Source organism: Myotis lucifugus, unplaced genomic scaffold, assembly GCF_000147115.1.
Source record: "Myotis lucifugus unplaced genomic scaffold, Myoluc2.0 scaffold_83, whole genome shotgun sequence".
Taxonomy (NCBI): Eukaryota; Metazoa; Chordata; class Mammalia; order Chiroptera; family Vespertilionidae; genus Myotis; species Myotis lucifugus.
Window position 1 is genome coordinate 4,709,904 of NW_005871131.1, and position 13,374 is coordinate 4,723,277.

At 43.5% G+C, this 13,374-nt stretch overlaps 2 protein-coding genes across 18 annotated transcripts in view; both read left to right on the forward strand.

Moving 5' to 3' along the window:
* Window positions 1-13,374, forward strand: part of SLMAP (sarcolemma associated protein) — a 156,152-nt gene that overhangs the window by 35,928 nt on the left and 106,850 nt on the right. The gene's annotated exons all lie outside the window — the stretch shown is intronic.
* On the forward strand, window positions 1,355-2,661 carry LOC102441939 (interleukin-33-like). The gene is given in 1 exon segment (XM_023755742.1): window positions 1,355-2,661. A coding segment is annotated over 1 exon segment (777 nt). The 5' UTR covers window positions 1,355-1,728; the 3' UTR covers window positions 2,506-2,661.

The following is a 13,374-nucleotide window of genomic DNA, read 5'->3' on the forward strand; positions in this document are numbered from 1 at the left end:
GGAGTCAGCGGGACTCCCGCCTGGTGCCCTTCCCGTGGCACTCGCCGCCTCTTCCAACCGCTGGGCCCCTCGCCAGGGGCCGGGCTGCTGGCTTCTGCGAGCGCTGGCGTCCTCCTGGGCGGGGACAGCCCCTCTTTCTCCAGAGGCTCGTTCTCAGCGTTGCCTGGGGTGGGGGCGTCTGTGCCCTGGCTGCCCTCGTCTTCCAGTAAGATGGTGAGCTGGCTGGCCCGGTAGTCGTTGCCGTAGGAGTCCAGCACCCTCATGAGGAACCTCGGCTCCTGCTGGAGTCTCCGTGTTATCCTCTGTATCTGATGGAGCCTGTTCAGGACCCGCTCGTTCACCTGCTTGATCTCCCTGCAGCGCCGACCGATTGAGTTCCCGTTGGCACCGCCGCCGCCGGCCTTGGACTGCCTCCTCCTCTTTGTCTTGCTCCTGGAGGCTGGAGCTGCCCAGACCCCCAGACACGAACTCCACTTCGGTCTCAAGCTCGCTCTCCAGGATGTGACCACCGAACAGCGGAGGCAGCGCCAGCTCCGAGCTGGGAGGTGCTGAGAACTCCTCAAAGCCCACGGCTGCCATGGACCCCTCTCTCTGCTCCAGCTCCATTTCTCCCTGGCTCCCGGCACAGAACTTCCAACCTTGCAAGCCTCTTCAAGTGCAAACGACAGGCCCCATCCGATTTCACGGCCAGGCACCCAGGCCCCGGCCGCTAAGCCTCCTGGGAGTTGTAGTTCTCTATTCCCCTCCCCCCCCTCGCCTCCCTCGCCCCACCCCCACCCCGAGTCCCGGATGAAAGGCCCTGCTCGCTGGTCTAATGCCTTGACCAGGCATTTGAGTCACCTCCATCTTTATTCCGGTCCCGACACCGTGCCATCTGACCACGAAGACTCTCCTCTTGGGAGGCCCCTGGGTCTCCTTCTGGGTCTCCTTCTGGGGCCTGGCTGCGTTGCCCCGGGGGACCGGATTGCGTCCCCAGGCAGCGACCCAGCCCGGCCTCTGGCCCCGCCTCTGGGTGCTCTCTGATCACTGGTGATCAGTGATCTGAGAAGCCAGGCGGGACAGGGAAGAGGCGGACATCCTGTCCCACCCGGCTTCTCCGATTACTGGCCCAGGGCTGGCAAAGGCGGCCCAGTTCTCCGGCTCTTGGCTGCCACCTGGGTTCCGTCAGCGGCAGGCGGCTTCTTCCGTCCTTCCCCTTTCGCCTCCCATCATTGTGCCTACCTATGCAAATTAACCGCCATCTTTGCAGTTAATTTGCATATCACCCTGATTAGCCAATGGGAAGCGTAGCGGAGGTATGGTTAATTACCCTTTTTGTCTTTTATTAGATTAGATTATTATGGTAAAATATACACAACAAATTGACCATTTTAAGTGTACAATTCAGTGACATTAATATGTTTAAATATGTTCACAATATTATGCAACCATCACCTTCATCCATATCCTGAGCTTTTCCTTCATCTGAAATAGAAAGCTCTGCATGGATGAGAACGCTCTGCCTGGATGAGAACTCTCTGCCTGAGAAAGATGGCTTCTGTGGTATGGAGGAATAACTTAGTATAGGGATCATTAGTGGCTGTCCTCTCAGCTCTCTCCCCAGAGCCACCAACCCCAGACTCTCCTCACATAGCTGTAGTCCACTCTGCCCTTCCTCTGCTAAAGCCCAAGAAGCCTGAAAAATAAAGCCTGAAATGAGGTATTCAACCACCAAAATTCCCAGCAAAGATGAACAACTCAGCAGGAAAAGCCCCGGTAAAATCTTCTGGGTTGAGAAAATCCCAACAGAAGGCCAAAGAAATTTACGAGATGTACTTTATGCAGCTATGTTCTGGCCTTGTCATAGAAAAGAAGGCCTGTTACTTTAGGAAAGAAACGGTCAAAAGGCATTCACCAGAAACAGTTGGAAATCACAAAGAGCCACATCTGCTATTCACTACCTTTCGGAAGCACCTGGAACACCTTGAACAATTTGTGGAGGCCTTCCCCTTTGATATGCCTGTGGTCCAGAAAGATACTAGAACATTTGATGGCTCAAGTATCCTAGAATGTTCTTTTTCCCTGAGCACATATAGCGATCAATCCATTACTTTTGGTTTTGCGGGTGGAGGTTATGAGATCTATGTTGAAGATTTGAGGGAAAAACAAGAGAAAGACAAGGTATTGTTCTGTTACTATGTCTTGCAGTTACCTGCAAGTGAAACAGGTGATTGTGGTGATTGTCACAAATGAATGGTAAGCCTCAGTCTTACAAAAGACAAAGATTTCTTGCTGCATGCCAACAACAAGGAGCACTCTGTGAAGCTACAGAAATGTGAAAAATCGTTGCCAGACCAGATTTTTTTTCTTCATACTGAGCTCCAGCCCTCCCCATGTGTTTCATTTGAATGTAAGAGCAATCCTGGATTGTTTATAGGAGTAAAGGATAACCATGTTGCTCTAATTAAATTAAAAGACCAAACTGAGCATTCAAGAAGAGAGAATATAAAATTTAAGCTGTCTTGAATGTAATGTGTTTGAAAGTTGTGAATCCTGGGTTGAGTAGCCCAAATAGCTACCATGGAAGAGATTGTCAAAAAGAGAGAGAGATGGCCGAAATCGGTTTGGCTCAGTGGATAGAGCGTCGGCCTGTGGACTGAGGGGTCCCGGGTTCGATTCCGGTCAAGGGCATGTACCTGGGTTGCGGGCACATCCCCAGTGGGAGATGTGCAGGAGGCAGCTGATCGATGTTTCTCTCTCATCGATGTTTCTAACTCTCTATCTCTCTCCCTTCCTCTCTCTGTAAAAAATCAATAAAATATATTTTAAAAAAAGAGAGAGAGAGAGAGAGAGAGAGAGAGATGAAATAGAATCTCTTGCCCTTTAAACAGTAACTCCCTTTCTTGTTCTTTCCCAGACCATAATAACCACTATTTCTACTTGTTAGTTCTGTAAGTTTGCCTCTTCTAGGTGCCTCATATAAGTGTAATAAGATAATAGATGTCCTGATGGTTTCTTTTATAGCACAAAAGTTTAATTTTGATTAAGCTTAATTTATATTTTATATTTTAAATAATTTTTAATAATCTTAAATTTGTAAATTTATATTGTCACTGTGCTTTTGGTGTCGTATTTAAGAAGCCATTGCCTAACCCAAAGTCATGAAGATTCACTTGAACCGTTTTTGAATACTCTTACTTGGTCCTCCCATCCATATTTAGAACATCAATATAATTATTAAGATTTTTATGGGAAGGGTTTATTAAATGTCCTCTTTTTACATTTTTAGATCAAAATAGTGGGTTTCAAACTGTAGAATCTCCTGGGATGCTTATTAAAGCACAGGTTCCTCAGATGAGTTTTGTACATTTGTAGTAAACTTCTGGTAGACCAGCATCATGTAGTTGAAAAAGTGTGGAATTAAAATAGTCCAGCATGGCCTGGCCAGCGTGGCTCAGTGTTTGAGCATCAACTATGAACCAGGAGGTCATGGTTCGATTCCTAGTCAGGGCACATGCCTGGGTTGCGGCTCCATCCCCAGTGTGGGGCATGTAGGAGGCAGCCAATCAAGGATTCTCTCTCATCATTGATGTTTCTATCTCTCTCCATCTCCCTCTCTGAAATTAATAAAAATATATTAAAAAAAAAAAAAGGGCCAGCATGGTGATTTAAGAGCATGGCTCCTATAGCCTGACTACTTGGATGTAAATCGTGACTGTGTCCCTTTCTAGTTGTACAGTTATGGGCAAGTCACTTGTTCTCTCTGGGCATTCATTTTCTCTCATAGGGTTGTTGCAAGGATTAAACAAGGTGAAGCACATAGAGGAGTTTGGCAATAAAGAGCACCACATAAGTGTTAGACATTGTTATACCCTTTAACTCAGTAATGCCGTTTCCAGGGACTTAATCTAAGAATAATATCAGAGATATTGCCTAAAGATGTATAGCAATTTCATCATAGAGGTTAATTCCCCAAAATCTACCATATATAATCAGTAGACCTATTATTAAATAAATTAATTAAATGTATGAGGTGTCATTTGCCATTTAGTCATATTTTCAACAAATATTTAATGCCATGGAACATAACAATGTAAGTGAAAAAAATTAAATATGCAACTATATATAAAGTATGTCTTTAAACTTCTTTAAAAATACTGGGCAAGTGAGTGGAATGGTGGTCTTGCAATGCATATAAGTATGTTAAACTGTTGAGAGTGGTTATCCTTGGAAGCTGGGAGGAGTGATTTTAATTTCTTCTGTACTTTATTGAACTCTCTTGACTTCAACAATAAGTATTTTATACTAAAAAAATCATTATTTTTTAGAAAGACTAAATGGGGGAAAGCTCAATGTGAAATAGGAAAGCATAATGTGAATAAGAAACCCGAATCTGAGAAATAAGCCAGTCAGAGAAAGACCAATATCACATGATCTCACTTATATGTGGAATCTAATGAATAAAATAAAATAATGAACAAAATAGGTCTTGAGACATTAATGCATGGAAAAGACTGACAGATCTCAGGGAGACGGGGAGAGATTAACCAAAGAACATATATGAATAGCCCATGGACACAGATAATAATGTGGTGAAGGCCTGGGGTGGGGTGGGGGCTGGGTGGAAGGGGCCAAAGGCAGGGAGAAATGGGGGACATTGGTAATACTGTCAACAATTAAAAAAACAACAACAACTCTGAGTACTAATCTAGTACTAGTACTGCTATTAAATAGTTTTGAACCTTGAATGAATTCTGTCTCTTCCTTAGGGGACACAGTTTCCTCATCTGCAAAATGAAAAATTGGACCAGAATGAAAAGGCAATGTAGTTGAGTGCTGAAGAACTGGGAGGCCAGCCCTAGCTGGTTTAGCTTAATGGATAGAGGGTTGGCCCACGGACTGATACTGGCTGTCTAGTTTTGCTTATTTGTCATGTGTTTTTATACTGGCAGCTTTTTTTTTTTTTTTTAAAGGGAAGGAAACCATTTCTTTATTTTTTTTAAATTTTTATTTCAGAGAGGAAGGGAGAGGGAGAGAGAAATAGAAACATCAATGATGAGAGAGAATCATTGATTGGTTGCCTTCTGCACGCCCCCTACTGGGGATCGAGCCCGCAACCTCGGGCATGTGCCCTTGACTGGAATAGAACCCGGGACCCTTTGGTCTGCAGGCTGACACTCTATCCACTGAGCCAAGCCAGCTAGGGCCTGGCAGCTTCTTTGGGGCTCTAAGCTATTTCATCAATAAGGGTATTTTGTAGACCTTTTTAGCATTAAAAATCTTATACTTAATTTTCTACAGTTTTTTCTGATTCTTTTAGTTCTGAAGCTAATGGGTACAGCTTAATCTATCTGTAATTAAGTTGCATAGGCTCTTAGGTCATATTTATTTTTCTTCAACTGATGTTTTGATTTTAAATCTAATAAATGTCATAAAGCCCAAAGGAATGTTATTCCTCAGCTGCCTAGCCCATTCTAGGAAAAGTTAATATTATAAGGGGAACTCAGCTAGAAGTTGGTAGAGCATGATCAAATGCTTTAAGAGATAAATCTGAGTTTGTTAAAGCCACTTTCAGAGTCAACAACCATGTTGGAATTCATTTTCGGAACCCCGAGAAACAAAGACTATAGAAATAGATGACTTTCATAATATACTAGAGGCCTGGTGCATGAAAATTCATGCACATGGGGGGTCCCTCAGCCCAACCTGCACCCTCTCACAGTATGGGACCCTCGGGGGATGCCCACCTGCTGGCTTAGGCCTGCTCCCCGAGAACAGATGATCTAAAAGAAATAATCATATCCTTGGGTAAGGATTTTTTTAAAAGGTAATGGTCACATGAAAATTCACTGCAGGCAGGGCTGAGGGGCCTGGGGGACTATGGTGGTGGGCACGCGGCAGGGCTAAGGGGACTGGGGGACTCCAGCGGCAGGCGCTCCGCCACCTGCCACCCCCCCGGCGGGGCTAAAGGGACTGGGTGCCGCCATCTTGTGGCTGTGGGCACCACCATCTTGTCAAGGCCTGATGGTCAATTAGCATATTACTGCTTTATTATATAAGATAATTTTCCTTCACTGACTAAATGAGATAATTAAATCTTCAGTGGTTAAGGGACTCGGCTAGCTATTCCATTGTTTTGGAAATGTTTGTGAGCAAGTCACTCTGTGGTACCTCGATTTATAGTGGCAGTTATAATGAAGATGATGATTTTTTTTTCCTCTGAAGGGTAAGAATGAAAGTTATATATTCATACATTTATTTTTAGATTTTCAGAAGTTCTCCTCTTTTCTATATAGTGTAGCTGCAGTACGCTGCCCACTACGGGGATCATTACTTCTGTGTTAGAGAGTTAATTAATAGATTAACATTGCCAGGAAATAAAATGTGGGAGTTAGATGGCCACAGTTGACAGATACATTTGTTACTCATAACTAATATTAGAGGACATTTTCCTCTATCATAGTAACTTTTGCTTATAAAACATACCTAGCTAACCCCCGTAACAGAAGAGAGGTGGTGTGTTTTCTGGCTTGATGGGCAAAATAACCCTGAGAAAACTTTATGCCTCACAGACAAGAAGAGAGAGCTCTGCTTGTTTAGGGATTAGATTTTATTTTAGGATGAGTTGTTTGTGTAAGTATAGATATGAGAGAGTTCCTATCCTACATGTCCTATATGTCAGATATCTTATTCTATTTTCCTAGAGATTTAATTCAATGCTTCCCAATTCCCCAAGTGTATACTTTTCGTATCTTCTCCTAATTGGGTAATGTTAATTACAGATGGCCCCCATCTACCCCCCCCCCCATCTGTCCACATCCACTCAGCCCCTGGAGGGACAATATATCTTATTGTATTCAGTGGTTGATGGACATTTAGATTACTTCCTACTTTTGGTTATTATGAACAATGCTGCTAGGAACATTTGTGTACAGTTCTTGTGTTTTCATTTCACTGGGTAGATACCTAGGAGTAGAATTGCTTGGAACCCATTAAATTTCATATCACTACTTAGCCACAAAAATATTTCTTTTAAAGAATGGATGATAGCAATATATTTGATAAGAAACACATTCGGTTGATTGGAGTATCATCCCACACACCAAAAGGTTGCGGGTTCAATTCCCTGTCAGGGCACATACTAGATTGTGGGTTTGATCCCCCGTTGGGGCACATGCGGGTTCAATGTTTCTTACATTGATGTTTCTCTCTCTCTCTGACTCTGTCTCTGTCTCTCAAATCAATAAACATCTCCTCAGGTGAGGATTAAAAAAAATTTAAAAAGCCCAGCCAGTGTGGTTCAGTGGTTAAGCATCGGCCTATGAACCAGGATGTCATTCAATTCCCGGTCTTGCAGGCTTGATCTCCAGTGTGAAACATGCAGGAGGCAGCTGATCAATGATTCTCTCTCATCATTGATGTTTTTATCTCTCTTTCCTTCTCTCTTCTCTGAAACCAATAGTATGTATTTAGATATATATAAAGAAAAACACAAATGATAGAAAAGAATTAAAGGGTAATGATTGGAGCAGGCAAATAAAAAGTTCTAAGACAGGCAGTGTGACTATATAATAATGGAAACAACTTCAGGATTTATTGGTAGATGAGTAACTACTATAGCCTACTCCCAAGTGAAGGCAAATCAAATCAATGGGTATCTAAATAAACATTGAAAACTTTTGTTCCAAAAGAAATGGAAATGGGGCATCATTTGCATTCATTATGACAGAAAAATTAATATATATAACACATAAAATGTCCTTTCCAAAATAAAAGAAGGCCATCAAGATTATTGTAGATAAACATATGGCCAAAGAAACAAGCAGTTTGTTCAAGATGAATATATGTAATAAATATACATTAATCCTTGCTAGTAACCATAGAAATAAATTTTTACAAATTGGTTATTATATTAATTAACAAAATCAAACTGTCTAATGCTAGAAAGGTTGTTTGTGATAGTGATGCTAGCTTTATATGTTAGTCTAGTCTATGTGCGAAGCAGTGTGGCAAAGCCTGTCCAGACACTTGAAGAAATAAAATTCTGAGGTAACTTTCATTTTAGCTTCCTTGAATGTAATTAAAATGTTTTAATAGTAAATTAATAGGAGAGGAAATAAACCAAAAGGTAAGAAAGCAGCCACACAGTTTTCCCATATGCTGAAATTGAGTGTGGTAGTGCTTTCTTCCCCACTCTGTCTGACTCGCCCAAACTCTAGAAGCACTAACCCAGCACAGATTTTTTTCTGTCTGGTCTAGAGAGCGGCATGTTTGCTCTGCTGTGCTCTGAATCCTGCTTTTCCAGCTTTGGCTAATGACACACACCTTGGGAGTTCCCCCTATCCTACTCCAAGAAAATGCTGTTACCTTTCCCATGTCATGTCTTTTCTTTGTTTCACTGATTTTGCTTTAGGTGCTCATCTGAAAATATGCTTCCTGTAGGTTTTTTTTTTTTAAGTTCTTTGTGGCATTTTTCTGTATGGGTGGGACCAAACACTTGGGAGTCACTCCAAGTTAGTACAGCCATCCAAGAGTGAGTGATTTTTTTTAGATAGCCTGCCAAAAAGTGTAGATAAAGTAAAGCTAAAATCAAGAAACAAAAATCGAAAAAAAAAGAAGAAACGGAAATTGACCCTTGCTCTGTTATTTCTCCCTTTATTTTTCAAGTTATTTTTTTCTTCCAACATCAAAAATTCTTTCCATTTCTGATAAATTTTTATTGTATTGGTAATACTTTCCCCTAATTACTAGCATTATAGGTTGCTACATCATCCATGCTTACTTTTCATTGTTCATATAAGGCTTATAAGATTTTATATAGTTAATTGAGTTTTGTGAAGTCAGGCGTGAGATAATGTGTAACAAGAAGTCAGGAACGATAAAAAGTAAACATTTTTCTCTTCAGTTTATTATGATTAACAACAATTTTTGGTTTAATAAGAAATACATTACCAATTTTTCTTTTGTGTAGAGCAGCCGTGGGCAAACTACGGCCCGAGGGCCAGATCCGCCCGTTTGAAATGAATAAAAAAAAAAAAAAAAAAAAGACCGTACCCTTTTATGTAATGATGTTTACTTTGAATTTATATTAGTTCACACAAACACTCCATCCATGCTTTTGTTCCGGCCCTCCGGTCCAGTTTAAGAACCCATTGTGGCCCTCGAGTCAAAAAGTTTGCCCACCCCTGGTGTAGAGCAACCATAAATACTCCTCGACTAAAACGGTAGATAATGTACAATTATGTTTAATCCCTTTAGTATTTTCCACTCAGATTGGCGTCACTACTTAAGAACCTTAGGAAGTGACCTAGCTGGTTTGGTTTAGTGCAGTGGTCAGCAAACTGCGGTTCGGCAAACTGTGGCTCACGAGCCACATGCGGCTCTTTGGCCCCTTGAGTGTGGCTCTTCCACAAGATACTGACTTCTGCGCATGGGCCACGAAGTTTCAGTCGCACTGTACATGCGCGCGCACACGTGGTATTTTGTGGAAGAGTCACACTCAAGGGGCCAAAGAGCCACATGTGGCTCTCGAGCTGCGGTTTGCCAACCACGGGTTTAGTTGATAGAGCAGTCAAGGGCAGGTACCTCAGTTGCAGGCTTGATCCCTGGCCCTGGTCCGGGGTTAGTACGGGAGGCAACCAATCCATGTGTCTTTCACATTGATGTTTCTTTCTGTCTCTCCCCCTTCATTCCACTCTCTCTAAAAATTGATGGAAAAATACCTTCAGGTGAGTATTAACAAAATAAATAAATAAGGCTCCATGGCCTTATTTTTTTAAAAAAAAGAACCTCAGGAGGAAATGGCCCTGATTTTTAAAATATTAATACAACAGAATTGGAAAATCCAGACTGTTATGTGATTTGACGCTTCCTGATCTCTGATCTCTGCCAGCTTATTCAGGTCACTACAGCTTTTTTTTAAAAAAATCAATGGTAGAAGTATTAGCTTTTGGCTGTTTCCCTGGCCTTTTGGATATATCTTTTCCTGATTTTTCTTCTACCTTTCTGACTGTCCTATTTAAAAATACTTCAAGCATTTTTCTCCACTAATTTCTCCTTAAATGTTAGTGTTCCTAAAGTTCAGTCATTGTTTTCCTTGTAAATGTTATTTTTGAATCATCTTATATATTACCAGAGGCCCGGTGCACCAAATTCATGCACTGGGGGAGGGGGGGTGGTCCCCTCAGCCCACCTGCGCCCTCTCACAGTCTGGGACTTCTCGCTCCTTACCGCCCGCCTGCTCACTGCTCCTTACCACTCAGCTCGCTGCTCCTTAGCGCTGCCATGGAGGTAGGAGAGGCTCCTGCCATCACTGCTGCGCTCGCCAGCCATGAGCCCGGCTTCTGGCTGAGCAGTGCTCCCCCTGTGGAAGTGCACTGACTACCAGGGGGCAGCTCCTGCATTGAGCGTCTACCCCCTGGTGGTCAGTGCGCATCATAGCGACTGGTCATTCTGGTTGTTCTGCTGTAATGGTTGCTTAGGCTTTTATTATCCTATATAATAAAAGGCTAATATGCAAATTGACCAAAAGGCAGAATGACTAGTCGATAGGACGCACACTGACCACCAAGCGGCAGATGCTTAACGCAGGAGCTGCCCCCTGGTGGTCAGTGCACTCCCACAGGGGGAGCGCCGCTCAGCCAGAAGCCGGGCTTTCAGCTGGCGAGCCCAGCAGCGGTGGCGGGAGCCTCCCTGCTCCCGGATTGCGAGAGGGCATGGCTGGGCTGAGGGACCCCCCTGAGTCCATGAATTTCATGCACTGGGCCTCTAGTAGATGATAATTTTAATAACCGCTCAAATCCTGATGCCCTTCAGATGTCTTGAGCCCTCGGTCTGAGTTTTCTACCCAATTGCCAGCTTACATTTACTTACTTGGATGTCCTATAGAGATTCCAAAAGCAATATACCTCAAACTGAAACAAATCATTCAACTACCCCCACCCATTAATATTTCCAAATACAGGTAATGGCATTATCATGTACACAGTAGCCCCCTCTAGAAGCTCCTGTCTGAGCACATCAGATCTTTCACTAAATCCTTTTCACTACTTTTAACGCTGTCCTAGTTCAGGACTTTATTATTTCTTTATTTCAGTAGCCTCATAACTGTTATCCCTGCCTTTTAATAACCCCTCAAGCCATTCACTTCCTCAGTGAAATGTCAGTTTGATCTTAGTACTTCCCTGCCTAAAAACCCTATAGTGGCAAGGCCTGTGTTATCTATATGATAATAGTTGTTCTGCTTGATTTATCTTAAAAGGCTTAGTGACTGCTTACCTCTCCAGCCTCACCCTCACCTCCTGTCATTCTCAGTTTTGAACTTCACATGCCCCCCTCCTGTTGTTTCTTGCCTCTGTTTGCTCATGCTGTCTCAGTTTCCTCCTCACTCATCCCTACTCACTCTTACTCTTCATGACTCAGCATGGGACAGCTCCTCCAGGAAGCCTTTTCTGATTCCCCAGGGTTAGGCTAAGGGCCCCTCCTCATTACTGGGTCATTTTTTGTTAGTATATGAAACAATGTGATTTTTCTCTTATTTAAAAAAAAATTATCTGAACCTACCTTCCCTTCTAGCTACTGCTCATTTCTTTATCTGGTTAAAATTTTTTTATTGAGGTATAATTGATATATAACATTAGTTTTAGGTATACAACATAATTATTTGATATCTATATATATAAAAGCCTAATATGTAAAGTGTCCTCTCCGGAGTTCGACTCAGAGACCAGGAGTTCGATCGCTCGCTATGACATGTACTGACCACCAGGGGGCTACATGGAATGAAGGAATGTTGAGTAACACTCCCTCCACGTTCTGCGTGGAGTAGGGTTCGGTATCTGAAAGTGGAGCCGCACAACAAATGAGAGAAAAAGACACAAGATAATTTTGCAATATTGGGGGACCAGGCGGGCAAGTCCTGAAGGACTTCCACCCATGCTCAGGCTGCTCCAATCTTTTATTGATCTGGAGTAGCCCCTAAGAAAAGGAAGTTTCAATGACACACAGATCAGCAATTTTCCAGGAGTAGACAAAAGTATCTGATTAACTCATCAATAGATTTCCAAGTGTAGGCAGAGTAACTGATTAGCTTATCAATAGATTTCCAAGTGTAGGCAGAGTAACTGATTAACAATAATCAACAAGGATCTACGTAACTATCTAAGGAATTAAGGGAACTAAGGTGGGGATGCTTCAACTATTATTACCTAAATTAACTGAGTGGTTCCTAGATTAACTGGGTGGTGCACAGCCCTGACCTTTGCTAGGACTTTCAAGCCCTGACCTTTACTAGGACTTTCAATGGCTACTAGCTTTTGGGGGGGTCTCTGTCTAAACTCAGCTAGTGAAGACAATGAATGGACTCCGGCAAAGGAAGGCCCTGGCTGGCAGCCGGCAGCCAGGGAAGGGAGGCCCCGTCTGGCAGCTGCCATCTGGGGAAGGGAGACCCTGGCCGGCAGCTGGGGAAGGAAGTCCCTGGCTGGCAGCCAGAAGGAAGGCCCCGGCCGGCAGCTGGAAGGCCCCAATCAGCCCTGATCGCTGGCCAGGTCTAGGGACCCTACTCATGCACAAATTTTGTGCACCAGGCCTCTAGTTTATATATATTGCAAAATGATCACCATAGAAAGTCAAGTTAATATGCATTGCTATACATCCTATATAATAAAAGCCTAATGTGCTAAGTGTCCAGTTGGCCTGTCGGCCGTTCAACCAATCAAAGCGTAATATGCTAATGATATGCTAAGGCCACTCAACCTCTTGCTATGGCATGCACTGACCACAAGGGAGCAGATGCTCCGACCAGTAGGTGAGCTTGCTGCTGGGGTCCGGCCGATTGGGACTGAGCGAGATGGGCTGGACACGCCCTGGAGCCCTCCCACGGTCCCTACCCGGCTTGCCAACCTCCTGCGTCCCTCCCCGGCCCCAATCATGCACCTGTGGGGTCCCTGGGCCTGGCCTGCACCCTCTCGCAATCCGGGACCCCTCCAGGGATGTTGGAGAGCCGGTTTCGGCCTGATCCCGCAGGCCAGGCCGAGGGACCCCACTGGTGCACGAATTTGTGCACTGGGCCTCTAGTACAGGGGTGGGCAAACTTTTTGACTCGAGGTCCACAATGGGTTCTTAAACTGGACCAGAGGGCCGGAACAAAAGCATGGATGGAGTGTTTGTGTGAACTAATATAAATTCAAAGTAAACATCATTACATAAAAGGGTACGGTCTTTTGTATTTTTTTTTTTTTAGTTTTATTCATTTCAAATGGGCCGGATCTGGCCCGCGGGCCGTAGTTTGCCCACGACTGCTCTAGTAGTTATAGAATTTCCTTGTGATGAGACTTTTAAGATCTACTCTCTTAGCAACTTTTCAGTATGCAGTACAGGTGTATACTACTAAGAGGC